General features: G+C 40.4%; 2 protein-coding genes across 2 annotated transcripts in view; one reads left to right on the plus strand and one right to left on the minus strand.

Moving 5' to 3' along the window:
• Positions 1–1,320, plus strand: part of RHOQ (ras homolog family member Q) — a 43,902-nt gene extending 42,582 nt beyond the window's left edge. Inside the window, exon 5 of the mRNA XM_006881009.1 lies at positions 527–1,320. Within this exon, the coding sequence (XP_006881071.1) occupies positions 527–682 (156 nt within the window). The 3' untranslated portion in view covers positions 683–1,320. The remainder of the gene's footprint in view (positions 1–526) is intronic.
• PIGF (phosphatidylinositol glycan anchor biosynthesis, class F) lies at positions 1,082–27,542 on the minus strand. Its single transcript, XM_006880893.1, has 5 exons — positions 27,315–27,542; positions 25,697–25,788; positions 15,465–15,581; positions 13,844–13,952; positions 1,082–1,195 (listed from the first exon to the last, which is right to left on the minus strand). Exons 1-5 carry the CDS (start codon positions 27,540–27,542, stop codon positions 1,082–1,084), a joined length of 660 nt encoding a protein of 219 aa, XP_006880955.1.
• Between the last annotated feature and the right edge of the window lie 328 nt (positions 27,543–27,870).

Below are 27,870 nucleotides of genomic sequence, written 5' to 3' on the forward strand. Positions count from 1 at the left end.
CGACGCATCTCCAGGACCTAAAACAGTGCTTCGCATGTGTTGTTGTTGTTGCTGTTGTTAGGTGCGACTGAGTCACCTGTGACAGTGACCCTGTGCAGATCTGAACCTTGTCCTGTCCTCCACCGTCATCATCTCTGCTGTCCTTCAAGCCTATTGTTACAGCCACTGTCACACAATCCATTTGGTTGAGGATCTTCCATTCTTCTGTTGACCTTCCCCAGCATGACATGCTTTGCTAAGTACTGACCCCCTGACCAAAGGACGTGAGAAAAAGTTCCACCACCCTTGCCGCCAAGGAGCATGCTGGTTTCCCCAAGACAGTTTTGTTCTTTTGACAAATAAAGGGCTTTTCATAGAAATAATTTGGAAGAGTATGCATTACTAGTTCTAAGTTAGCACTCTGCGTATTTTTAATTTGGACAGTGACTTTATTCTTTTTGCATTCTGTAATTTTTTTTAATATATGGTATCAGATTGATTATGTTAACATTTTATAGATTTTTAATATTTTCCCCCTTCTTCCCAGATAGGAGCATGCTGCTATGTGGAATGTTCAGCTTTAACCCAGAAGGGACTGAAGACTGTTTTTGATGAGGCTATCATAGCCATTTTAACTCCAAAGAAACACACAGTTAAAAAAAGAATAGGGTCAAGATGTATAAACTGTTGCTTGATTACGTGAGAAATGTCCTCAGTGGCCAAGGAAAAGGTCTCTTTCTCTCAGAAAGCACACGGAATGGTACAGCTGTATCCAGAGCTCTCATGAGGAAGCAGTTTAAAACTTGAAAGACAGAAAGCAAACTGCCCTCAGAATTCTATAGCGTTCATTATGAATGTTTCTCGAAGGTCCAAGACGCAACCAGGAGCATCTGAAGCCACAATCTATTATAAATACTTTATTTCCATAGAAGGTACAATCTCTCAGGGGTTTCATAGTTTAAAAAGCTACAATCACATCCTGTTGTATCTACAAACAAAACGAAAGCCAGTGCTGTAAAACGGACCGCTCGGCTCTGACCACGCACATTTCTGCAGTCTTTATGGAATCTGCACAAAGAAATGTCTCCTCCTTTTCCTCCAATTAATTATTCTTGTATGTAAGTTGCTTTCTATTCCAGTATATCCAGAGGGGTGAAATGGCAAGGCCGGCCACGTAGCCAAAGGTCGCTCCAAGCGTGCAAGAGATGGGCCACACCTGAGGGGAGGATGTAAGAGATTAGGAAAGGGCAGGTGGTTTGTTATTAGTTGAGCACAAGCGAAGTGTAACCTACATACTCCTATATTAAAGCATAATGTGCTTTCTTCAAGAATGCCAAAAGTCTAATACCTGCATTTACCGTGAACACTAAAACCGCACACATTTTAGTTAGCGTGCATTAAATGGTGACGAGGCTTCTGGCAACTGTAGATTTAGTTTGAGGCTCCCCAAAACTGCATGAGGTCCAGGCTAAAATGATACATTAAAAGTATGAGATGCACTTTGCCCTAACCTTGGACTCAGTTCAGTTCTCTGGACTAGATGGCAATTTGTTTTTTTTTAAATTCTCACATTGGCTGTGGACATCAAATGACAGGAGAAAGGCAGACTGACCAGAATACATGACACTCTCAGAGGGGGAAGAGCCAGACCTCGGGCATGTTCCATGGAGTTTGAGCAACACAGTTGCCTCCATGACAGGACTGAGGTCACCTTTCCGATAGGAATGTTGTTAACTGTACCAGAAGTTATGGGGCTACTCCAGAGCGTAAGTTAACATACTGATATCCAAACACCCCTTTTTCTTCAGCCAAAAGACAATTTACAAGATTAAGCCAGAAGTAAATAATGTTTCTTTTTTCCATGAGCAGTGCATGTCAGTCTCTAGGTGAAAGGCTCTACTTAAAACGATGGAGACAGTCTTTCTGTCCCTTCGTGACATGGGCCTGATCTGTAGGTGCCATGTGGAGTCGTCTTCCTCTGTGGTTCAAGCCTGAGAATTGTGTTAGAGAAGAAACACCTAAATGCATGACGAGGTCTGTCACCTAAAGTAGGCTTCTGGGGTCTCCTGTGGATCTGCCTTATTCCAAACACCATACAACAGAAAAGTGTGTCAGACAAACTTGAGTGTGAACAATTTATGCCTTTTTACAGAGAAGCATAGTCAACCCCTATTTTTCCTCCCCAAGCCTTTCCTCCATTTAAACTTGCTGTTGTCCAAATTCTGATTTCTCATGTCTGCGGTGGGCTTCTGTTAGTTCCCATTACTTGAGCTTATAGCTGTATCCCTTGCACAGACTGGGTAATGGAACACTAAACTTTTATACTTGAAAATGACAGCCTTAAGTGCTCATCAGTCACAAATCTAGGATGTACTGTCTTGCTATATGCCAGCTTTGTAGAGGTTTCTTAAACGTCAAGCATCATCTTCCTCACTGAAGAATGGAGAGTCTGCTGGACCACAAGCCAGGAGCCTTCTCGCTGAACGGGGTATCGGATGTCTTCTTTCTCCCGAGAAGTGGTGGTTCATATTACGTCACATGGCCTTATGTATGCTCAAATGGAAACTTATGTAACCTGCTTGTTTGTTTTTAGATGGAATTGAAAGGAATTGTGTAAATCAATTAGCCTATTAGCTAAGTTGTCTAATACATGGCATAAAGGAAATAAGAAGACAGTAAAGTATTATACATTTCCAACTTGCCTTTGGGGATTTGATGGGGATTTTTTTTTTAAACCTTCCCTTCCAGCTCACATCTCTGAAAGGCTTCACCCTTGGTTTACTAACTGAGGAGAGTCTTGTCCTGCCCTGCCTGAAGTACACAGGCGTGAGCAAGTTTCTTGATCGGGCCTGGGTTTCCTCATCTATAAAACGTCAGGGGGGCAGAACAGATCATCCCTACAGCTCTCCCAGCAATCAACCCTAATGATGCTCCTTTCTTATCAGCAATAACCACTGCAGGACGTTACTTTTTCAGCTTCACATTCTTATGATGGTAAAAAAACTCATGTACATAGATAACTCGACTTCGACGCAGAGATGATTGTCCCACCTGAACCGGAGGTGCCTTAGGTGCTCCATCGACCTGGATGGGGTTTGGAGTGTTCATTGCTTATAAACGTTGTCACTGCTTTGGTTCATCCATATTTTTGGTTTTGTTTTGGGGTTGGTTTTCTTTTTTGCAAAATTCTTCCTGCCACTTTAAAATAAAACAACCAAAGATTTCTTTTCTGTTCATAAGCAGGTTGAGAAAAGCTGCCTTGAAGGAGGCATACCTTCATTAAAGGCTGAAATGACTCGCTTAAACTAGTGAAAAATCTGGGAAATAAAAGATTTTAAAATATTAAGGTGAATTCTGCTAACGGGTCAAATGCATTGCTTCAAATGAGGTCATGTATGAATGAGCTTAAAGTAAATTAACAGTTGGCCGTTACTGGCATATAGAGAATAAATTTCAGAGTTTCTAAAAAAGAAATTTAGGGTCTTCCTGAAGTCTTACTTAACACTTTGCTAATTTATACCCTTACTCTCTCTCTAAATGTACATTTTAGGCTGGCCCATGTTATCAAATTTCTATTCAGTGGAGCCTGAATTAACTATTGTTATCAAGTATCTTAGTTACTTTAGACACTGCTTCCATATTATTTTTAAGTATTCACTTTCAATACCAAATTAAATATTGACTCATTGGTTGTTACTTTTTAAATGATTGTTACTTTAACAATGTCCCATTCTTAACACATGGGGTTACAAATAAAATAATATGCATAGTTTACTACTTATGGAAAGTACTGAACTTATTACCTTAGTGATTTTCATTTGCACTTGTAAGTATCTGGGGTACCACGCTCTTCTTGGCTCGCCTGAGGGAGCACTTGCACTCGCTACAGGCAATGCTTGTCAAAGGGGCAGTGACAGTTTCTCACGCAGCCCTGCCGACTCCAGCCTGCTTTGTGGGTTACGAAGTCTACGTGAATCACTGTGTCAACTCCATTTGACTCATTCCTGGTTTTCTCCCAAACAAGGCACCCCACATTCACACACATTCTTTAAATAGCTGCCTCTGGTGGCATGCCCAAAGTGAATGTTGATTCAAAGGTTCTGCAGAATGAAGGGTGAAGAGCGCTTGCTTCCCAAGGTCTTGCTCATCTGAGAAATCCATGCCACCAGCAAATAACAGTGTGATGACTTCAAAGACTCTTTGCTAGTGACGGATCAGAAGAATATCTGCTTAGAAGAATATCTGCTTGACTTTGCTGAAATAAAACTTTTGAAGCCTCAAACCTTGGAACGACTCAGACTGACCCTCCCATGGGTTCCTGTGGCCATGAACTTCTCAGTAAGACACTGTCCATCTTTCTCCAGAGGAGCTGCCGGCAAATTTGGACCACCAGGGCGATTCAGCCTTTGGGCTAGCAGCTCAGCTCGCCAGGGACTGTATCCCTGGAGCTCCTTTTCCTGAAATAAGCACTCTTTAAATCTCATGTAGTGATGTTTCAAAAGACCATTTCTGTAAGCGCCATTTTCCTGGTTTTTCTAGACCATGATAGGGAATGACTGGTGAAGAGGAAACGTGGAAGGAGTGTGAGGGAGCAGTCCTTGGGGTTCCTGATTCAGCACCTGAGCACTCACAGAAAGGCAGGCAGGTCACCTGCTGAGACAGGCCTGGTGGTCTGCTTCTGTAAGGTCACTCTCCATGACCCCACCAGACCACAGGTCCACACTGCACACTGGGGCTGAACTGAAGGAAACCATCATAGCAATTTCCTACCAACTTTCTTAGAATTGCATAAATATTTTAAGGCAAGAGAGTGGAAACAGAAGTGGCATCCACTTCCTTAAACAACATGCCTCGGGAAACTATGAACTTTGATATGTGAAGATTGTTAAAGACTTCAGGCCTTTTGTTCATATGGTTGCTATGAGCTGTGCTCAACGGGACAGCAATCAACAACGCAACATGGCAAAAGAATTGATGTTAATACAGTAAACGATGTAGCTTAACTGTGTATTTCCATAGCCTGGTCTTAAAAGTTTTCCATTTAAAACTATTTTCTTGTAACTAACATTCTTTGTGCCATGAGTAGAATTTTAAAACTTAGATCATCTATTGAACAGACAATTTAGCTGTAGCACTATAACATTTCTGCTAATTATGGCAATCTGAGATGGCTATCTGTAATTATCTTGTTTTGTTTAAGGAAAATAGAAAACTTGGAACAAAGACTTTCACAAAAGAGAAGTCACAAGTGTTCACCACAAAAATGACAATCTTTCCCCTTTCATCCAGTTTTTCATAAACTTGTGATTAAGAAACTCATGTTGCATAACAAAATAGAAGTGCAAAGTAAGATTATTATTATTATTAAGAGGCAGAATCTAATTTTAAAGTCTCTTGTTTAGAGTATTATAATACCCTAACCTCTAAATCAAGTATCTCCTTAAGTGTTTAACTTAAACCCAAACAGGCCAATGTCCTCTTAGGATAATTAGTCAACATTAACAAATCTGATTATACACATTGATTCTGGCACTAGACTGGCCCTGCCATTCAGAAACAGGTGACTGTGGGCAGGCAACCTAATCTTTGGCTGCCTCACATTTTTGGTCTACAATATCTTTCTGTTGTTACGTGATACAGAGTCAGAACTGACTCATAGGTGATGCTTCAGAAGGTTTTCAGAGGCTGTAACATGGGAGGAGATTGCTTATCTTTATCCCCAGAGCAGCTGGTGGATTCGAACCACCTGCCTTTGGGTTGGCAGCATGGCTCTTTACCCTCCAGGCCACCAGATAATCATATCAGAATTACTTACAGTTAACATAATGATTAAATAATAAACCATGTGGTATTTAGAATAGTATCTGGCACATACAGTACAGGTAAACTATGTGAATGAATTATAGGGAGCTCTGGTGGCCAAGTGGCAAGAAGCTGCAATCCTGAAGGCATGCGTTTGGAGCCACCAGCTGCTCCGTGGGAGAAGGATGGGAAATCTCCCGTGAGATTAACTGCCTCTGAAAACCTGCCAGAGGGTCAGCTATGGGTCAGTTCTGACTCGACGGTACACAACTACAACAATAACTGTGAATTAGAACCAATTGCAATATTTTGCTCACCTTCCTAATAAGCATATACAAAGCAAACTGTATTACAACCCAGAGCATCATCATCCTGCACACACAGCCACTACGGCTGCCTCAGGAGGCTGGTACAGGTGGTACATTCAGCTGCTAACAAAAAGGCTAGCAGTCTGATTCCAAGATGCCTCGAAAGAAAGGCTTAACAATCCACTGCCAAACACCAGCCCTGAAAACCCTATGAAGCACAGTGCGACTCCATGGATTGGAAATTACTAGAAGATGAATGGCTTTTAAAAGCTGTTCCTACTTTATAAAACAAACCCCTCTCCCTCCAAAAATTAACCAGTGCGCGCACATACACACAAAATGCTTATGTATCTTGCCCCAATTTTCTGTTGATGTAAGGTGTTGTCCGGTCGACTGTAACTCATAGGGACCCTATGAACAGCAGATCTGAGCCTTGCCCTATCTTACATCGTCCTCACAACCTCCTACATGTCCGAGCCCATTGTTACAGTCAATCCATCTCCTTGACAACATGTCCAAAGTCTGTGAGATGAAGTTTCACTCCTTGCCTCTAGGGATCACCTTGGTTGCACATCCTTTGAGACAGACTTCTTTGTTCTTTTGGCAGTCTATGGGATATTCACCATGCCTCTCTAACACTCCAACTCAAAGGTATCAAATTTTCTCCAGTCTGTCAAAGGAAGCAAATGAAAAGCTCACAGTTTGGATGTGGAGCACTCTAGAATTTAAGCTGACACAATGGCTCTTTTGCACTTTGGAGAGGGCCTTGACAGCACATACTTCCAATGCATCTGTGGATTTCCTGACTGCTCTTACCCTGGGTGTTGATTTTGTATCCAAGTAAAATGAAATTGCTGACAAAGTCAATCTTTTCTCCATCTATGATGATGACTACTGGTCCAGTGGTGAGGATTTTCATTTTCAAATGGTTTCCCATTAATTTGTAGGGATTCATTTTTTGCTAACACTTTCAGTGCTGCTTTTTACTTCATTTTTACAGGTTCTTGATCCAATGTTCATTCCTGAAATGCTTCCCCGTTGACCAGTTCTTTTTGGTGGAGAGGCACTGTGTATTCCTGCCATCTTCTTTTGGTACTTTCTACATCATTCAAGATTTTGTCCAGCTCGAGGCTCGAGTTTGTTCTTCAGTTCTATCAGCATGAGAGGTGCCAAGCATTGTCTTCTCTCTTGGTTTTCTAACTCCAGCTCTTTGCACATCCTGCTATAATCTTTGGCTTTGTTCTCCTGAACAGCTCTTTGAAATCTTCTGATCAGTGCTCTTACCTCAGCATTTCTCCTCTTGTTTGATTCCTTTTCGCTCCAATGCAAGTTTCATAGTCTCTTCTGACATCCATTTTAGTCTCTTCTTTCTTCCTTTGTATATGACTTTTTGCTTTCTTCATGGATGATCTGCTTGACGTCACCCTACAACTCCTCTGGACTCTGGTCACTAATGGTCAGTGCATCACATCTATTTTTGTGATGGTTTTTAAATTTAGGATAGACTCAAGGTCGTATTTCAGTTCTTCTGGACTTTTTTTTCATTTCCTTTACCTTCAATTTGAACTTGTACACAAGTGGCTGATGGTGTTCCTTCCGCCCCTGGCCTCCTTTTGACTGCTGATATTGACCTTTACCATTGACTCAACAGATGTACTCAATCCCATTCCTGTGTAGCCCATCAGGTGAGGTCCATGTGTATAGACAATATTCATGACTAAGTCATTGATTGTACAACATATAACATTTAATCACCAGTCTCATTTCTGTAACTAAGGCCAAATTTTCAATGTACCAAGCCTTTCTGTTTCCAATTTTTTTATTCCAATCACTAATTATTATCAGTGCATCTTGACTACATGTTTAATCAATTTCAGACCTCAAAAGTTGGCAGAATTCCTCAATTTCCTCATCTTTTCTTTAGTTTTGGGGCATATATTTGAATAATAGTCATATTATTAGGTCTTCCTTATATATGTATCGATAATATTCTATCACTCACAGAATTGTACTTTAGGACAGATTCGGAAATGTTCTTTTTTGAAGCTCAAAGGAACAGCATTCCGCTTGTACCTGTCATTCCTGGCATACAGATCAGGACTTGCTGACTGGGGATGGTTAATTCCAGTCCATCTCAGCTCACTAACACCTACGATGTGGACCTTCATGTGTTCCATTTAATTTTTTTACAAATTCCAATTTCCCAGATTCATACCTTGTACATTTCATGTTCTAATTAATAGTTTGCAGCTGTTTCTCCACATTTTTAATTGATTTCCAACCTGAGTGATTCATCTTCTGGCACTATACCCAAAAATGTTCTTCTGTTATTCATAGGGTTTCTGGAGTTCTGTTATCCCATAAGTGATGCCAGTCCTGCTTTTTGAGTCTGTCTTAGTTTGGCAGCTCTGCTGAAACCTGTCCAGTTAGGTGACCTTGCTTGTATTTGAAATACCAGTGGTATGGCTTCCAGTATCACGGCAACATGCAAGTCATCATAATAAGGCAAACTGACAGACAAGTGCTGTACTTATGTGCAGACTATAAATCCTACAAGATCACAAACACTCAAAAACCTGTTCTTACTTGGAACCACATCAGCGCCCTTGGTACCGGCAGTCAAGAAATTAAAAGACAAGTTGCATTGGGACAGTCTGTAATCAGGGATCTCTCCAGAGTTCTAAAGAACAATGATGTCGGTTTAAAGACTAAGATGCGGTGAGCTCTGGTGGCCTAGTGGCAAGAAGCTGCTCTGCAATCTCAGAGGAACAATGGTTCGAATCTACCAGATGCTCTGCTGGAGAAGGAGGAACAATCTCCTCCTGTATCAGTCAGATCTGATTTGACGGTACACACACAAAAAAGTAATGAAATAAAATAAAAATTAAAAAAAAAAGAAAAGATTAAGATGCACATGATCCAAGTCATGGTCTTTTTTACTTAACTGCTATGCATCTGGAAGTTAGACAATGACTGAAGAAGACAGAAGAATCACCGACGCCTCTGATTCGTGCTGCTGGCGGAGAGCACTGACTATCCCATGGACTGCTCAAGAGAACAAACTGATTTGTCCTGGAAAACGTGAAATCAGGGTGCGCCTCAGAGGGAAGTATGGCAAAACTCTGGCTCACATACCTTGGGGCATATTTTCTCCTAAAAAAAGGACAACATGTTGAAAAGATTGAGGGTCAGCATAAGAGATGAAGACCGTCAGCAAGATGGACTGAGACAGTGTCTATAACAATGGGGTCAAAGGTGTTGGGTGAGGATGGCTCAGGATAGGGCAGGGTTCACAGCTGTTGTTCACAGGGTCACTGTGAGGTGTAGTCGACTTAAGAGCCCAGAACAGTCACAAATAAGAAGAAGACAACAAGCTGTATGGCCTACAACAGTATCATCTGCCGCTGCAGTAGATTAGAGGTGGGGTGCTCAATCCAGTCAGGGTTTCTGTTCATTTAAGCAGTGGCTGAGGCCTCTTAATCTGTATCAGGGTAGCACTTCTTCTGGTCTAGGGTGTCTTTAAGTTGTGGGGCATCCAGACAGGGGCTAAGTTTCTGGTGGTTTCAGAGAAACCTAGGTAGGGCTGGTCAGCCTGGCCAAATATGGTATGTTTATCAGCCTGGAGAATGGGTGCAGGCATGGTACCCAGTCTGAGATGGCTAGTGTAAAGAAACAGCCAAGAAATGTCCCACCTGAAATGTCCAAGGCTGACGCACTCTACAAAGGGTACACTGCTCCAAATCTCCAAAGGTGCCCCGGAATGTGCTGGGTAAAGGTACCCAGGGAAAGGGAAGGGCCCCAGTCAGAGGTGGTGTTCCACTATCCCAAAAGCTGACTGCAGGCCAAGGATGCACAGTCTACAGGCTTCAAGAAGAACAGTGAGAACTTCCAGAGCTGAGCCCCGGACACAGAGGGCAGCCCTGGGCCAACACTACCACTCCCCTGATCTCTCACTTCCCTAACTTGAAGGGGTGAGGTGGGCCTGGGGGTGGGACAAGGCTGCACCTTTCAGTCCATTTAAAAGTAATTACACTAAATAATTAAGTTACTTTTTGAAATGTTTCCTATTTCACTTGTGAGCTTTATCATGCTTTCCTTGGAAGAAGGAAGAACGGAGCCATGGAGTTAGTCGGCCAGGCCACTTAACATCCTCATTTTCCTAATCTGCAAAGTTCGAGGAATAGCACCTAGTCTATTTAAAACACAGGACTGTTTTACATGACAATTCAAGGTTTGCCATGAAGGCTATAAAGTGCCGTTATTATTTTATATTGTACACCTTTCAACTGGGGGGGAAAACGTGAAGTGCTATCAACACGAATGTAAGTACTCCTTAGGTAAGTTACACTGTCAATACTTAGAACCAGCAGCTGAGAATAAGTCAAACAGTTATATGGTGCTGTAGGAACCAGTCTCTTTTCCTTACAATATAAACATCTTTAACAGACATTATTCTTCAGATGAACTGTCTGGGGAATATAAAGTTTACAAGGAAAAAATATCAGTTCTAAAACATTCTGGCAATATATTAGCCAGATGGTGAGTCTCACTCACAAAGCAGAGCGATTCCTTACTTAGTTCTCACTAGCAAGGGGTTGTTGCTGGTAGGTGTCATTAAGCTGGCTACAACTCTAGTGACACTATGACCATCAGATCTGAACTCTGCCCTATTCTACGCCATCCTCATGACGTCTTTCCTGCTCAGGCTCTTTGTGGCGAGTCACTGTTCGGGGGCTTCCTCTCTTTTGTTGACCCTCTACCTTTCCCAGCATAATGAGATTGAGTCCTCCTGAAAATATGCCCAAAATGAGTGGCATGAAGTTTCACTTTCCTAGTCTCTAAGAGCACTCTGGATGCATGCCCTTCAGGACAGATGTTTTTATTCTTTTGGCAATATATAGGGTAGTCAATACTCTTAGACAACACCACAATTCAGAGGCATCAATTCTGTCATTCACTGTCTACCTTTCAGATGTATAGGTGGCATCTGAAACACTAAGGCTTAAGTCAGGTGCACCGTAGTCTTTAAGTGGACATCTGTGCTCTTTAGAACTTTGGAAAGGTCTTTGAAAGCAGATTTTTCCAATGTAACACATTTTTTGATTTGTTGACTGCTGCTTCCATGGGTGTTGACTGTAGATCTAAGTGAAATTAAACTGCTGACAACTTCAATATCTTTATCCATCTATCAAGATACTGCTTATTGGACCAGTGGTGAAGATTTTTGTTTTCTTAATGTTGAGATGTAACCCATATTGAAGGCTGTAGTCTTCGATCTTCCTGCAGCAAGGTTGTGTCATCTGCCTAAAGCAAGTTGCTAAAGAGTCTTCCTCCAATCCTGATGCCACGTTCTTATTCATAGAGTTCAGTTCTTCATATAATCCATTCTCCCTACCTAGGTCAATCTGTATTTTGAGCAAATAACTCTAGAAGCTGGACTATAAGAGGCAATCTTATAGGGGTTTATTTGAAGGGTAATTATTATTAATTGTAATAATGATTATTACGACACTTATGATAATGATTATTAGAGGATCTGAAAACAGCAATCTGACATCAAAGTTGTTACTCATGTTACATACTTACCATCAACCGTTTACAAATTTTATGAGCAAATCCTTTGCTTTAAATAACCAACATTTAACTTTGCAATGAAATACTAATCCATATTTTGATAAAGGAAAAAATTAAAACATTTTCCAGATAAAAAGGCTATACCTACCTGAGCCACAAATATTTTTTAAGAGTAAATTAAATGTTATTCTAAATTAATCTGAATGTAAATTCTTATGACCAGGTCATTCTAGTCATGGGTGATATTCAGACATGGCATATACATAAAACAAATGCTCTGAATACAGTAAGAATTCAACAAATACTGATAAGCTTTCTAATTAGTAAGGAATCAAGTAATAATGAACAAAAGATCTGTGAAATTCAAATATTTACCCCTATCTATTACTATAAGCTATGGAAGGGGGAAAAGGCTGTCTCGGTTATATAAACATTTACTTTCCCTGTTTTGCTAATACTGAAAGGCAATTTATTAGAGAGGTAAAGTAAAATAATTTATAATTTTTTAAAAAAAACCCAAAGATGACGAACAATGTTGACAACTGCCTTCCTACTTACTTGTTTTAACCAAATCCTCATGCTGCCTCCTGTAGATACAAAGCTTCTTCCGCATATAAAAGTGCCTTTATAATCTTTGTGTCAAGAAAGCTTGTCATTTGTCCTTACTTAAAGTGACTCAGAATTTGTATTATTCACTGCTCCCACGTTAGTCCCACTCACAGAGACCCTCCACTGGGTTTCCAAGGCTGTAAACCTTAACAGGAGGAGGCTGCCCATCTTTCTCGCACTGAGTCCCTGGGAGATTCAAACCTCCAGAGACGCTCTTGGGTTACCCAGCACCACACCCTACAGACCATGCCAGTAAAGATAAAAAAATTCATATTTAAAAAACCCCATTCTTTTATAAGTTTGTGTCTTTTCAAGAGCTTTTCTATCCATATAGTAAAGAAATGAAAACTCACTCACATTCACTGCTGTCAAATCAGAGCAGAATCATAGCTGACCCTCCACCAGGTCTTCAGAGGCTGTAAATTGCATTTGAAGAGATTGCCCATCCTTCTCCCACGGAGCAGCTGCTGGATTTGAACTGCGGGCCTTTAGGTTGGCAGCACGACTCCTTACCACTAAGCCACCAGATTTGCTGTTGTTAATGATGCGTAATTCTAACTACACAGAACATACTCTCACTGTAGCTCAAGATGCTGACAAAAATTTGCCAGAGAAGCAATAAGCCAAATAAGGGAATGTGGAAATTTTTCAAAATGGAAGCTCTTTCACAGCAAAATTTCATGAGATGATACAATCTTTTATTCCCTAAAGCATAACATAGATTGAGAAAAGATTTTCGTTCTCTGCTCTTTCCAGCACAGATGTGGCGTGTTTGCAGTAAACTTTTCTGCATGTGATCTAGTTTTATTTATATAGTCTGAGAACAGAAGTATCTAGATAAGCATTTATAACATTAATAACATATACATACATCACGAAACAACAACCAACAATAAGAAACAAACACCAAAACACCCTGCTTACCAAAATAAAAATATGAAAGGAAAAAAAGAATCTTATCATTACTCTAATTTACTATTAAGGAGCAACTAAAGTTAGTAATAGATATTACATGTATGCATATTTTCTCTGACATGAAAAGCTTCTGATAATATACTGCTGTGGGAGGGGGGAGATTAAAAAGAACATTTATATTATGAACTTAATCACAGCAATTCTCACCAAAATATAAAGGGAGACTGCCTAGGGGGATGGATATGGGATAATTTTTAATTTCTTTACAATTATTAATATTGCTTATATTTTCTAATATATATTCTCTGTGAGATGAGGAATAAAAGAAACTTGGGGCATAGTGGATAAGTGCTTGGCTGCTAATTAAAATTTCAGTAGTTCAAACCCACCCGCCGCTTCTTAGGAGAAACACTGCAGTTGGCGTCCACAAGGATTTTCAGCCTTGGGAACGCTGTGGAGTGGTTTTCCTCTGTCCTGTAGGTCACTATGGGTTGGTCATGCACCAGCCAAATCACAGCAAGTCCCATTTTATAGAATATACAGGGCCACCAAGTGACACAGTCCTGCATACTAAAAAATTACCTCTGTGCACTGGTGTGCTGTATCAGTTTTTACTGGCAGTGTACAAAACACTTAATGAAGTTCAAGAAACCAACCTGCCACGGTCTGTCCCAATCCAGTGGAATCGGAAATGCTCCCAGCCATGATCCCAGGATACTGGAGATTGTAGTGATCTGAAGACTATTCTCCCAAATGGACGTGACTCTGGAACACAAACCCAAGTCACAGATAGCACGCGACCAAGTTTTCAGAGAAGCATACTAGCAGTCACACAAAGTAACACTACTTACGTATACTGAATTTGTTCTGTTCATTTACATCTCATATTGTTGTACACATTATTTATCAACAAGTATTAACAACCCACTGGTGAAAATAGAAAACTCTCCTTTTAGTTGGAAACAGAGATAGTAAAATATTCACTCAGTAATTTCCTTCCAAGTGGAACTGACTCATAGCTAACCTGTCATTTCGGGAAACAGCTTCTCATACCCACTTCCACAAGTAAACATTAGATTTCTTTAAGGGGAATGTGTGACATTTACTGTGCTATTTATGCATTTCTTAAGCATTTAAGATGTACAGAATTTTTCGTTTTTTTAAAAAATTTTTTATTTTATATTAGTTTGCTTACAAAATTCGTATCATAGTATTTCACACTATCTTTCATTCACACTGTGTTTAATACAATCACTCCCATTATTTATGTTTTATAAAATTAATCACCATTGAACTTTGCTCACCATTACTCTGTCCTTCCAGATGCCCGTCAGATCGTTCCCGTTTTCTTTACCCCTTCTCCCTCCAACCTCAAAACTGTACGACCCTATGATTTCCCCCTTGTCCACCCTCCCCTCTTTGGATCCTTAGACACATTTTACTAGTTATCTTTCTATTTCTACAATGCTAGGCTTATGTAATATTTGCCTTTATGAGTCTGAGTTAGCTCACTCAGCATAATGCTCTCCAGTCCCTCCCATATTATGTAGTAATTTTCAAAATAGCTGCTCCTGAGTGCTGCGTAGTATTCCATCGTGTGAATGTACTACAATTTCTCAATACATTTGACTGTGGTTGGACATCTGGGCTGTTCCCATGTTCTTACTATTGTGAATAATGCTGTTATAAACTCTGGTGTACAAATGTCTGTTTGTGCCTCAGGTCTATTTTCCTAAGGGTAAATTCCTAGCAGTGGAATAGCTGGTTCATATGGAATTTCTATGTTCAGCTTATTGAGGAAATGCCAAACTGCCTTCCAGAGTTATGCCATTTTACAAACCCACCTCTACAAAGAAGTTATAGTTGTTATACAAAACATTTTTAGACTGTGGGCCCTATTTCTATATCATGAGATATGTAAGTAGAAATTATGGCAATTTTATCACAGTGAAAAATTATCTCAGACCAGCGGTTTCAATTTTCATTTGGCAGCAGACATCCTTTTCTTTTTAAACAAATGGCTCTATGTAAGTTCATCATACAAAACAGGAGAAAACTAGCCGATCTTGCTAAACTCTGCTCACTCGACGTCCCTTCAAATGCTGACTGTTCCTCTCCCAACTCACAGCTGAGGTGGCCTCTGGCACGTGAGGAACAGACGGTGCCAAGAAATATTCGTGGGGAAAGCGCCAAGTCGCCACCAACAGGAAAAGAAATGCCTCCTAAATGCTGAAAAACTTATTTCAAATTTTGCTAAAATATAAAATTTTAACCTACCCATTTCTGCTGAAAACTCTTAGCCAGGCTCTGATATTTGGGCCTAACAAACACAAACAAGGCACAGTAGTAAACGTGGACAAAATAACCGCAAATAAAAATGTCTCCAGCACCAACCTAGGGGAGAAAAAAGCCACACTTCATTAACTTTTTTAAAAAAACCATTAAAAATTGCACATACATTAACAAACAACTCTTTGTTGCATAACCAAGCTTGATAAAAAAATTATTTTTTAATAACATTTTTTATTTTAAAATTCAAGTCCTGGGTGGCAATACTTAAAGATAGTTTGGGTAGAATGTTGAATGATCCAGGATGTGTAAAAAGAAGATGGAAGGAGTACACAGAGTCACTGTATCAGAAGGAATTGGCTGACATAGAGGAATTTCATGAAATAACATATGAGCAAGAACCTATGGTGATGAAAGAGGAAGTTCAAGTTGCTATGAAGGAATTGGCAAAAAACAAGGATCCAGGAGTTGACTGCATACCAATTGATTTATTTCAATAAACAGACGCTGCCCTGGATGTGCTCACTAAGTTGTGCCAGGAAATCTGGAGAACAGCCAGTTGGCCAACTGACTGGAAGAGATCAATATTTGTTCCCATTCCAAAGAAAGGTGACCCAACAGAGTGTGGAAATTATAGAACAGTATCATTGATATCACATGCAAGCAAGATTCTGCTGAAAAGTATCCAAAAACGTTTGGAACATTATGTCAACAGAGAACTGCCAGATGTGCAGGCTGGATTTAGAAGAAGTCACGGTACTAGGGATATTATAGCTAATGTAAGATGGATCTTGGCAGAAAGCAGAGAATACCAGAAGAGTGTCTATCTGTGCTTCACTAACTATGCAAAGGCTTTTGACTGTGTGGATCACAACAAGCTGTGGCCGACTCTGAGAAGAATGGAAACCACAGAACATTTGATCGTGCTAATGTGAAACCTATACTTGGACCAAGAGGCAGTCGTCCAGAACAGAGCAAGGCAACACTGCATGGTTCAAAATCAAGAAAGGGGTTCGCCAGGGATGTATTTTGTCTCCATACCTTTTCAATCTGTATGTGGAACAGGTCATCCGAGACACTGGGCTGTATGAGGAGGAATGTGGCATCAGGATTGGTGGAAGAATCGTCAACAACCTGCGTTATGCAGATGACACAACTCTGCTCGCTGAAACTGAGGAGGCTGAAGCGCTTGCTGCAGAAGGTCAAGGACTGCAGTCTTCAATATGGTTTGAAGCTCAGTATCAAGAAAACAAAGATTCTCACCACTGGGCCAATTGGCAACATCAGTTTGGATGATGAAGAGATTGAGATAGTTAACAGTTTTAGTTTACTTGGCTCCACAGTCAACACTCTTGGTAACAGCAAACAGGAAATCAGGAGATGAATTGCATTGGGAAAGTCAGCTGTGAGGGACCTCTCAAGAGTACTGAAGTGCAACGATGTCAGGCTAAGGTGTGCCTGATGCAGGCTGTAGTCTTTGCCATTACGTGCTATGAAATGGAGAGTTGGACAGTCAATAGGGATGAAAGAGAACTGATGCCTTTGAGTTGTGGTGCTAGAGAAGAGTGTTGAATATACCATGGACTGCTAGGAGAACAAACAGGTTTGTCCTGGAGAGGGTGAAGCCAGAGTGTTCCCTGGAGTCAAGGATTCTGAAGCTTCGTCTGACATACTTTGGGGTCCCTGGAGAGGGTCATCATGTTTGGGAGAGAGGAGGGACAGCACAGGAGAGGAAGACCCTCGATGAGATGGATCGATTCTGTGAGTGGAGGGGTAGGAATGAGTGTGTTTGAGACAGCGAGGTTGGCACAGGACAGAACAGCATTTAGGGCTCTTGTACATAAATAAGGTCGCTATGAGTCGTAAATGACTCGATGGCACATAATAACAACAACAACAACAACAAAAGTTTACAGGTAAATTATATTTTCCTTTATTCACTGTTGTACATTTTTACCCCCTCTCCCTCCCTTTCCCAAGTTTACTTCTTAATATTTTTTTATTTATTTTATATTGGGTTTTTTTACAAAGTCTGAATACACTGTTTTACACACTGAAAACATTTCCTTATACTTAGAATGATAACATAATTAGAACCCACCCTTGGCTGACTCTTGAGGTCTCCAGAGACAGTAAAGCACATGGAAGGAGACTGCCTGTATTTCTCCCTCAGAGCAGCTGGGAGATCCCAAATACCTGCTTTTGGGTTGGCAGTACAACCCTTTACCTACTTGGCCACCTGATACTATGAATAATTTTCCTTATCTGAAATGGAAATTACAGAAAACAATCTAGGGAGCATTGGGCTTTAACAAGATTTTACCTGAGGAACTGAGAAAAAACTAAAGATGGGGCAGCAACCTTAAAACGTCTCACTGAAATTTCAGAATTTGCATTTCTGAAAAATGCTGGTCATGCTGGTTCAAGGACTAGACTTTCAGAAGCACTGCTTCGCAGGACTGTTCTACTCTAAAATGGATTTGACAGCCACTGCCATTTGTCTCCTGTCTTGGGGTTGCTATGAGCTGGAGGCAACCTGACAGCCCTTCACAACATCATTCCTGCTACAAAGGCGTTGTCCTCCCCCTCTAGAAGAGAATCCGTGGCCAGTTCCACGGGGATGCATCTGAGTTTCTGTGTGCTGGGCTGCTAATACAAAGGCCAGTCATTTGTAACTACCAACCACTGCACAAGAGAAGGACGTGGTAGTCAGCTTCCATAAAATCGTACAACCCTGGCAAGCCTTGGGGAGGTCCACTCTGCCCTGTATAGTCATCACGTGCTGGACAACACTGGGTTGAGTTTGGGAACACACACAGTGAAAAACACGCACGCACACACACACACACGTTCATCCCATCATTCATTATACTGTGTTCATTTCTCACTACTAATGTGCTTTTCCAAACTATACACAAAGACCAGTATATGAGGAATAGTCTTTAATGTGAATTCCTATTTTAAAATTAGGGAGCTCTGTGGCTTAGTGGTAAGGAATTGCATTGTGAACACAAAAGTATGTGGTTTATATCCTACAGCTGCTCTGTGGTAGAAGATGAGCAATGTTCTCCTGTGTAATTTGTTGTTGTTGTTGTTATGTGCCGTCAAGTCACTTGTGACTCATAGCGACCCTATGTACAACAGCCCTAAACTCAGCTCTGTCCTGTGCCAATCGCACTGTCTCTGACACACCCATCCCAATTATCCCAGTCACTGAATCAATCCACCTCATAGAGGGCCTTCCCCTCCTGTGCTGTCCCTCCACCCTCCCAAGCACTATGTCCTTCTCCAAATTACACATCCTGTGTAATTTACTGTCTCTGAAAATCCACTGGAGGGTCAGCTATGGGTCAGTTCTGACTCATCAGTATACAACAACAACAACTTAAAATTAAAAATCTCAAATTCACTGCTCTCCAGTTAAATCAGCACTCATGGTGCCCCCTCAACCAGGTTTCCAAGCCTGCAAACCTGAATTACGCTTAACTAAAGGTCACATGCTAAGAATTACATTTGCTAATTCTTATACTCTTTTCCCCCTAATTACTTATGACAGAGACAGATTCAATTCCCTATGATCCGAAGACAATGATGAATCCTGCAGCAAAACTCACCCCATGACTCAGCTCTCAGCCCAACAACAGAAGGGCCTGTAAGATGACCAGTATCACCAGGGAGCCTCTCAAGTCTAAGAACAAGGTCACCATGGCAGCACGTGCCCAGGGATAAAGCTCAAGAGGCAGGAAGGGGTACAAGAGAAGGATTAGGGAAATGAGAATCACAGGAAAGGCACTGGAAGAGTGTGGTTGCATTGTGGATACTGTGATTAATGCCATAAAACAAAATGTATATGAGCGGTTAAATGGAAAAACCATTTTCTCTGTAAATTTTCAATGAAATTACAATAAAAAGAAAAATATCCTTCTGGAGGACTCTTATATTCTGAAACAAGAGGTCATGAAAACAAGAGTAGAAAATTAATTAACAATTTCTTTTTTCATTTTATTACCTTTTTTTTTAAATGTGTATACCATCAAATCAGATCTGACTGGTACAGGAGGAGATTGTCCCTCCTTCTTTAGCAGAGCATCTGGTGAAGTCGAACCTCACATCTCTGGGATTGCAGTGCAGCTTCTTGCCACGAGGCCACCAGAGCTCGCCTCAATTAATGAATTTTAAATTAAATTCTTGCTTTCAGTAAAAGTTTACCCATTTGACAATCTCTATAGAAATTGTCCAATGATACTAGATTTCCCACAAAATGCCAATATTCTCTTTAATTTCCATTTGGTTGGCTTGTTTAATTTAGTGAGTATTATTGTTGTTGAAAATGTACACAGCAAAATACATGCAATTCAGTGTCATTTGGTACATTCTTTGAATTATGCAGCCATTCTTATTCTCCTCTTTTAAATTATTTCTCCCTCATAAATAAATTGCCAGGATTTTCGAGGACCCGTTATTTCAGAAACGGCTGGCCAGTTCTGCTTCTTGGCCTGGAAGCACTGCTGAAACCTGTCTGCCAAGGGTGACCTGCTAGTATTGAAATATCAACGGCAGAGCTTCCAGCGTCATACACCACGCAAGCCACCGTATTGTGAAAAACTAACAGATGACAGACACAACCTTGCCTGCAGGAAGTGAAGACGACTCAAAGTCCATACTGTAGAAGAGCATGAACTACACAGCCATTAGTATGGATTACATCACAGCATCAGGAAAACACAGATCTTCACAAATGGATCAATAAGTAACATCATGCTAGAGAAAAGCCTCATGTCAACAGTTTCACTCACAGTATCAGAAGAAATTACGACATACAGTATCAGGAAAATCTGCTGCCAAGGATCTCTTGAAACCTTTGCTGTTTAGCACTTTAAACACTAAGGTGTGCTTGAACCAAGTCACAGTATTTTCAGTTGTTTCATATGGACCTAAAAGTACAACAGTGAATAAGGAAGACGGAAGAAGAATTGATGCCTTTGAGTTGCGGTGCTGGAGAAGCTTACTGAACATCCAAAAGAACAAAACAAGTCTGTCTTGCTCAAAGTAGAGGCAGGGAGCTCCTTAGAGGCAAGGATGGTGAAACTTGGTCTCACATTCTTTGGAGGATGTTTTCAGGAGGGACAAGTCCTTGGAACAAGACAGCATGCTGGGAAAAAGTAAGGAGTCACCATAGTTTTCTTATCACCAACAGAGTTAGTATACTGATGATCCAAGCTCATGGACTGGAAGATTTAATACTGTTAAATATCAATATCCCACAAAACAATCTAACAAGTCAACTAAATTTCAATAAATATCCCAACAGTCTTCTTTACAGAAATAGAAAGACCACCCTCAACTTTGGATGGATAAGCGGGAGACCCTTACACAACTAAAACAACGCTGGAAGAGAAGAACAAAGCAAAAGGACTCACACTTGTGATTTTAACTCACTGGACAACGACAACAAGCAAAGCATTCTGGTAATTGTATAATAACTGATACAGAGACCAAGGGAATAAAACTGAGAGTCTAGAAATAGACCCACACATCTCTGCACTGTAATCCCAGAGGTGCACAGATCAAATCCACCAGATGCTCTGCTGGAGAAGGAGGGGCAATCTCCTCCTGTACCAGTAAGATCCGATTTGACAGTACACACACACAAAAATAGTAAAAAAAAAAATTAATAAAAAAAGAAAAGAAATAAACCCACACATCTGCGGTGAACTGATCTTTGACAAGAGCTCTAAATCAACTTGATGGGGAAGACAAGTCTCTTTAATAAAAAGTGATGGAAAAACTGGAGTTCCTCATGTTGTAGGCAAATGAAGTGGCTTCCATGCCTTATACTATACACAAAAACAGACTGAAAATGGACCTCAGTGTGCAGACCACGACCATAAAGTTATTACACAAGCAAGCAGGAACAGTGTCGCTGGACCTGGCTTTCAACAGTAGATTAGCTCCTAGAATAACAATAGCACAAAAAGCAAGACAAAAAGAAATGTGAATACAACATAATAAAAGACTTTACACCAGAAAAAAAAAAGATGAAGACTTACCAATGAAAAAGTATCTTTGGAAACTGTGTATCTAATAAGAACATAATAACCAAAAGATATTTAAAACTTTGACAACAAGAAAAAGGCAAATAATATATCCCAAAATGGAAAACGGACTTAAATAAAAAGACTTTCACCAAAGAGGACATTCAGATGGTCACCAAACACATGAAAAGATGTTCGGCATCATTTCATCATCAGAAAGATACAAATTGCCTTCAGTCTGAACTGGCACATGAGTAGTTCAAGTTACAGTGAGATACCATAATTCCCACAGGATGGCTAAAATAAGTATTTAAGAAATCCACCAAAAACAGAAGGTGCTGGCATGGATGTGGGGAAACAGTAAGGCATTTTTGATGGGGAGGCAAAATAGTACGTTGTTGCTGTTGTGCGCTGTTGCGTCAGAACCAATCAATAACTGACCCTCCAGCAGAAGATTAGATTAGCCACCCTTCTCCCATAAAGCAGCTGGTAGATTTCAGTCATGTGCCTTTGGGATTGCAGTGCAGCTTCTTACCACTAGGCGACCAGTATAAATCCTAGAAAAACATGTGACAGTTACCCAAACTAAAAAGAGAAACATATGATCCAAATACTCATATGCAAGTTCAAACTGAAGTTGAGGAAAATGAAATCAAGTCCATGGCAACCAAAATTTGACCTTCAGTCTATCCCACTCGAATTCCAAAACAATCTCAGGAACAGGTTTGAGGCCTTGAGCACCAATGAGCATAGACCAAATGAGCTATGGGAGGATATCAAGAAAGTCGTACATGAAGAATGCAAAAAATCGTTACAAAGGATGAAAAAGAAGACCAAATGGATGTCAGATGAGACTCTGAATATTGCATTAGAGTGCCGAGAAACCAAAGCTAAAGGAAGAAACCAAGAAACCAAAGAGCTAAACAGAAAATTTCAAAAGGCAGCCCAGGAAGATAAAACAAGATACTATAATGAAATGTGCAGAGAGCTGGAGTCAGAAAATCAAAAGGGACGAACACGCTCAGCGTTTCTTAAGCTGAAGGAGCTGAAAAACAAATGCAAACCATGGGCGGCAATACTTAAGGATACTTTGGGCAGTATATTAAATGATCCAGAAAGTATCAAGAGAAGATGGAAGGAATACACAGAGTCACTGTATCAGAAGGAATTGGCTGACACAGAAGAATTTCATGAAATGACATATGAGCAAGAGCCTATGGTGATGAAAGAGGAAGTTCAAATTGCTCTGAAGGAATTGGCAAGAAACAAGGCTCCGGGAGTTGAAGGCATACCAACTGACATATTTCAACAAACAGACGCTGGCCTGGATGTACTCACTAAATTGTTCCAAGAAATTTGGAGAACAGCCAGCTGGCCCATTGACTGGAAAAGATCAATATTTGTTCCCATTTCAAAGAAAGGTGACCCAACAGTGTGGAAATTATCAAACAATATCATTGATATCACATGCAAGCAAGATTCTGCTGAAAATTATCCAAAAACGTTTGGAACAATATGTCAACAGAGAACTGCCAGATGTGCAGGCTGGATTTAGAAGAGGTCGTGGTACTAGGGATATTATAGCTAATGTAAGATGGATCTTGGCAGAAAGCAGAGAATACCAGAAAAATGTCTATCTGTGCTTCATTGACTATGCAAAGGCTTTTGACTGTGTGGATCACAACAAGCTGTGGCTGACTCTAAGAAGAATGGGAATCCCAGAACATTTGATTGTGCTAATGCGAAACCTATACTTGGACCAGGAGGCAGTCGTCAGAACAGAGCAAGGAGACATTACATGGTTCAAAATCAAGAAGGGGGTCTGTCAGGGATGTATTCTGTCTCTATACCTTTTCAATCTGTATGCAGAGCAGATCATCCGAGACGCTGGGCTATACGAAGAGGAATGTGGCATCAGGATTGGTGGAAGAATCATCAACAACCTGCGTTATGCAGATGACACAACCCTGCTTGCTGAAACTGAGGAGGACCTGAAGCGCTTGCTGCAGAAGATCAAGGACTACAGCCTCCTATATGGACTGAAGCTAAATGTCAAGAAAACAAAGATTCTAACCACTGGGCCAATTGGCAGCATCAGTATGGATGGTGAAGAGATTGAGATAGTTAAAGAGTTTTAGTTTACTTGGCTCCACAGTCAACGCTCTTGGTAACAGCAGCCAGGAAATCAGGAGACGAATTGCATTGGGAAAGTCGGCTGTGAGGGACCTCTCAAGAGTACTGAAGAGCAACGATGTCAGGCTGGAGACTAAGGTGCGCCTGATCCGGGCTATAGTCTTCCCAATTATGTGCTATGCATCGGAGAGTTGGACAGTGAATAGGGCTGATAGAAAGAGGATTGATGCCTTTGAGCTGTGGTGCTGGAGAAGAGTGTTGAATATACCATGGACTGCTAGGAGAACAAACAGGTTTGTTCTGGAGAGGGTGAAACCAGAGTGTTCCCTGGAGTCAAGGATTCTGAAGCTTCGTCTGACATTTTGGGCATGTTGCAAGGAGGGACTGGTCCTTGGAAAGGGACATCATGTTTGGCAGAGTGGAGGGGAAGCGAAGGAGAGGAAGACCTTTGGTGAGATGGATCGATTCTGTGACTGGAGCGGTGGGAATAAGTGCGTTTGAGATGGCTAGGTTGGCACAAGATAGAACAGCATTTAGAGCTTTTGTACATAGGGTCGCTATGAGTCGCAAGCGACTCGATGGCACGTAACAACAACAACAACAACATGATCCAAATGTTTCATCATAGGTATAAATCCAAAAGCTTTAAAGGCAGACTTGTACACCAATTTTCATTTCATTACTATTCATAGTAAATGAAAAGTGGAGCCAATCTTATGCTCTTTAAAAGATCAACAGATGAACAAAATGTAGGATGCATACGCACACACAATGAAATACTATATAGCCAGGAAGTAAAAGAAAATCTTGAAATATGTTATAGAGCATATATGGAGCTAGAAGACACATCATGTGGAGTGAAATAAGCACAAAAGGATAAATACAGTATAATCTAACTTCTAGAAAAAGACCAGAAAAAGCAAATATATAGCAACAAAGCGTCCAGGTGGTTATCAGGGGTAGGTGGAACAGGGAGGGGAAGGAGGATTGATGGTGATGGAAATACCAGATTGATTTAGGATAGGTTTGCACACTGATTACTCTTTTTACTATCAGTAAGTTGTACCCCTGGAAATAACTGAATTGGCAAAAGATGTGTGAAGATATATTTATAACAATGACCAAAGAACAAAACTAAAAGAGCAGTTGCTAAAGCTCTTCAATACAACCTCCCGGGATCTAGTTCTTTGGTGTGGAGGTTTAAAGCCATACTTTCATAGAATATCTGAGCTGATCTGACCTAAAGATAGGACAGTGCTTCTAGTCTACCTTCTGTGAGAAGACTGTAAGAGGGCATCAAAGGCACAACAAATGGTCTCTATTTGCCTGGAACAAGAGGGAAGGGAAGTCAGGAAAAGAAGGATAGGGAATGTGTGGCTAAGTGTCTCCAAGAGCAACTGTCACCTTTGTCATATGAACAGAAGAACAGGATGGTGCCCAGCTATTATCAATGAACATTATGATTAATGACTCCACAGAAGAATCCTGATCAAAAGGGAGGAAATGTAGACGAGGATTTCAAAGTATCAGACTCTGTAATTTAAAACTTTCACATACTCTGGACTTTCTACAGGCATGAAAGGTGACTAAATCCCTGAAACTATTGCCCTGAGATAAGTCTTTAAACCTTAAACCAAAAATATCCCCTGAAATCTTCTTAATGCCAAACAATAGTTAAGTTTAACTAAGAGAAAATGACAGCTTTGAGCATTATGATTTTGAAAGAACTAACTACAGAAGACAAACTGGTAATAGCAAACTGTCTGGAAGATAAAAGAGCAGAGAATTTGTGTCAGTAAGCGGGGAACAACTCGTAAAAGGTCAGAATGGTCGCACACCTCTAAGGATGAAATCATTATCACTGAATAGTACATACAGGAACTGATGAATTAATGTACTTTTGTTGTGGACAGGGTAAGATTCATCTGTTGTTTATTACTATGACTCTTAGTTAACTTCATGACACCTAAAAGTTGTAAGCAACAAATTAACAATCACAAAATAAATAAAATTCCAAGGAGAGGATAAAAAAAGGGTAAATTTCAGACTTACTCTATTAATGGTGCTCCATACAGAACAAATATGACATGATAGCCGAAACAAGACACGAGAAAGTAGATGCAGCATTTCAAAAATCTGGCTACCTAAAAAAAAAAGAAATGAAGATCTGAAGACTCAACAGAACATCTCAAAGATAACAAACTTTCCCATTTCATCTACAGACACTGATCATTACCATAGTGTGGGAAACATCTAATGTCTGGATTTGAGTGCTGAGAAGGTGAATTGCATATCATGCATATTATCAAGGAAAGAGCCTACAACACAGCACGGTCAAAAAGACCAGGCAGTGAGCACCACTCCCCACGTCCAGAACCTAACAAACACAAAACTGAAAAGTGGGTTTTGCTCGGCTCTGCTGTGAGTAATATTTAGAAAATATTTATGAATAGCAGAGTACAGGGACATAAGAAAACTCAAGACATGATCCCTAATACTAAAGAGCTAAGAAGACATACATGAAGCACCTGTATGATAATTAAGAGCTAAATAAGTTATTCTATTTATTGCTAGGAAATCTGTACCAAAAGAGTAATTTAAGAAATAACCCCCCCAAAAAATAAATAAATTTAAAAAAAAAAGAAATAATCTCCAAATCACATTCATGTTACTCAAAAGAAATGCAAACTCATTGCTGTTGAGTCAGAAGTGACTCACAGCTTACCCCCTACAGCGTGTTCAGAGGCTGTAAATCAGAGAGGAGGAGACAGGAGCAGTTGGTAGATTTGAACCACCTGCCTTTGAGCTGGCAGTGCAGCTTCTTATCCACTAAGGTCGCCTATGATTCATATGCAAGAAGATCTGCTTGTGTGCAAATCAGTGTGTGGGACTAGCTGAATTTAGAGTTTAACAAGATATAATTACAGATCACAACCATGTAGCTTTCCCATCACTGAGCAATAAAAATGCCTTAAATTACCTAAGAGACAGCTTGCACACACTATCTAATAATGCTGAGTGAGAACTTAATAAGTCTACGTATCACAGGGATCTGGTAGCCTTGTGGTAAGGAGTTGTGCTGCCAACTCAAGGCTCCTAGTTCAAACCAGCCTCCATGGTAGAAAGATGGGCAGTTCCCTTTCACGCAGTTGACTGCCTCTAAAAACATGCTGGACGGTCAGTTACGGCCCCGACATGATGGGACATGACAACAGTTAAGGAAGACGGTGCTCAAAACAATCAAGCTACCTGGGAGGATTCTTCTCCAATTCCTGAAAAACTCATTAGGTATCTTTCAGAAACACAAAGCTAAACGAAAATAAACTACCCTACTTTCACAATTTAGATTCAGTGACTGGGATAATTGGGATGGGAGTGTCAGAGACAGTGCGATTGGCACAGGACAGAGCGGAGTTTAGGGCTGTTGTACATAGGGTCGCTATGAGTCACATAACAACAACAACACTTTCACAAAGCAAGTTTCTATCAAATATCACAAACTTTTTAGTGATACTAAAACCTGAGACTTTATCAAGATATAGGCTACTGCAGTGAAAAAGAAACATGTTAGTGAGAACTGGACAAGTATTTCACTCACCACTTTAAAAAAAAAAACCCACGTTAAACATTAGCCCCATTCAAAAATCAGTTATGAAGAAATAACTCTTACCCTGTGCGACAGTGAACTTCTTTTTGAGGGAGTATTTGGTTTTGCCACTAAATACAATGCTAGATTAACAACTGTTACACATCCAGAACAGATGCACAGCCATGTCAAGTGGGTTTCCAAGATTGAGAAGTTCTCCAGAAAGAGGGCTGGAACCAAGGTGCTCAAGATGATGGAGAATATGCACAAAAGATGGGCGTACAACAGTCGCTTGATGTCAGTATCTTTCATGTTGTTTTCTTGAGTGTCTATCTTGAGAAAAACAAACTGAATTAGTAAAATAAAATAAAAATATGGTTTTTTCATCATCTAAGAGCCTCAATATTTCAAAATCAGCCATGAATTAAAGTTAATTCATGGACAATAGTGTGTTTCAAACACAGGAAGACGTATATGTGTAAATGCAAATGAGGGTTTAAGAGTATGTTTTACTTTCAATTTTCTTACTATGGAATTGATCCTTCTACCTAAACAGCTCATTCATGAGTCTGAAAAGGATAAATTTACTCAAATATGGAAGTAGGTATTTGTGACTGATTTCTAAAACAGAGGCAGATAA

This window comes from Elephantulus edwardii, unplaced genomic scaffold (genome assembly GCF_000299155.1).
Source record: "Elephantulus edwardii isolate Elephantulus edwardi_28Jun2011 unplaced genomic scaffold, EleEdw1.0 scaffold00011, whole genome shotgun sequence".
Lineage (NCBI taxonomy): Eukaryota > Metazoa > Chordata > Mammalia > Macroscelidea > Macroscelididae > Elephantulus > Elephantulus edwardii.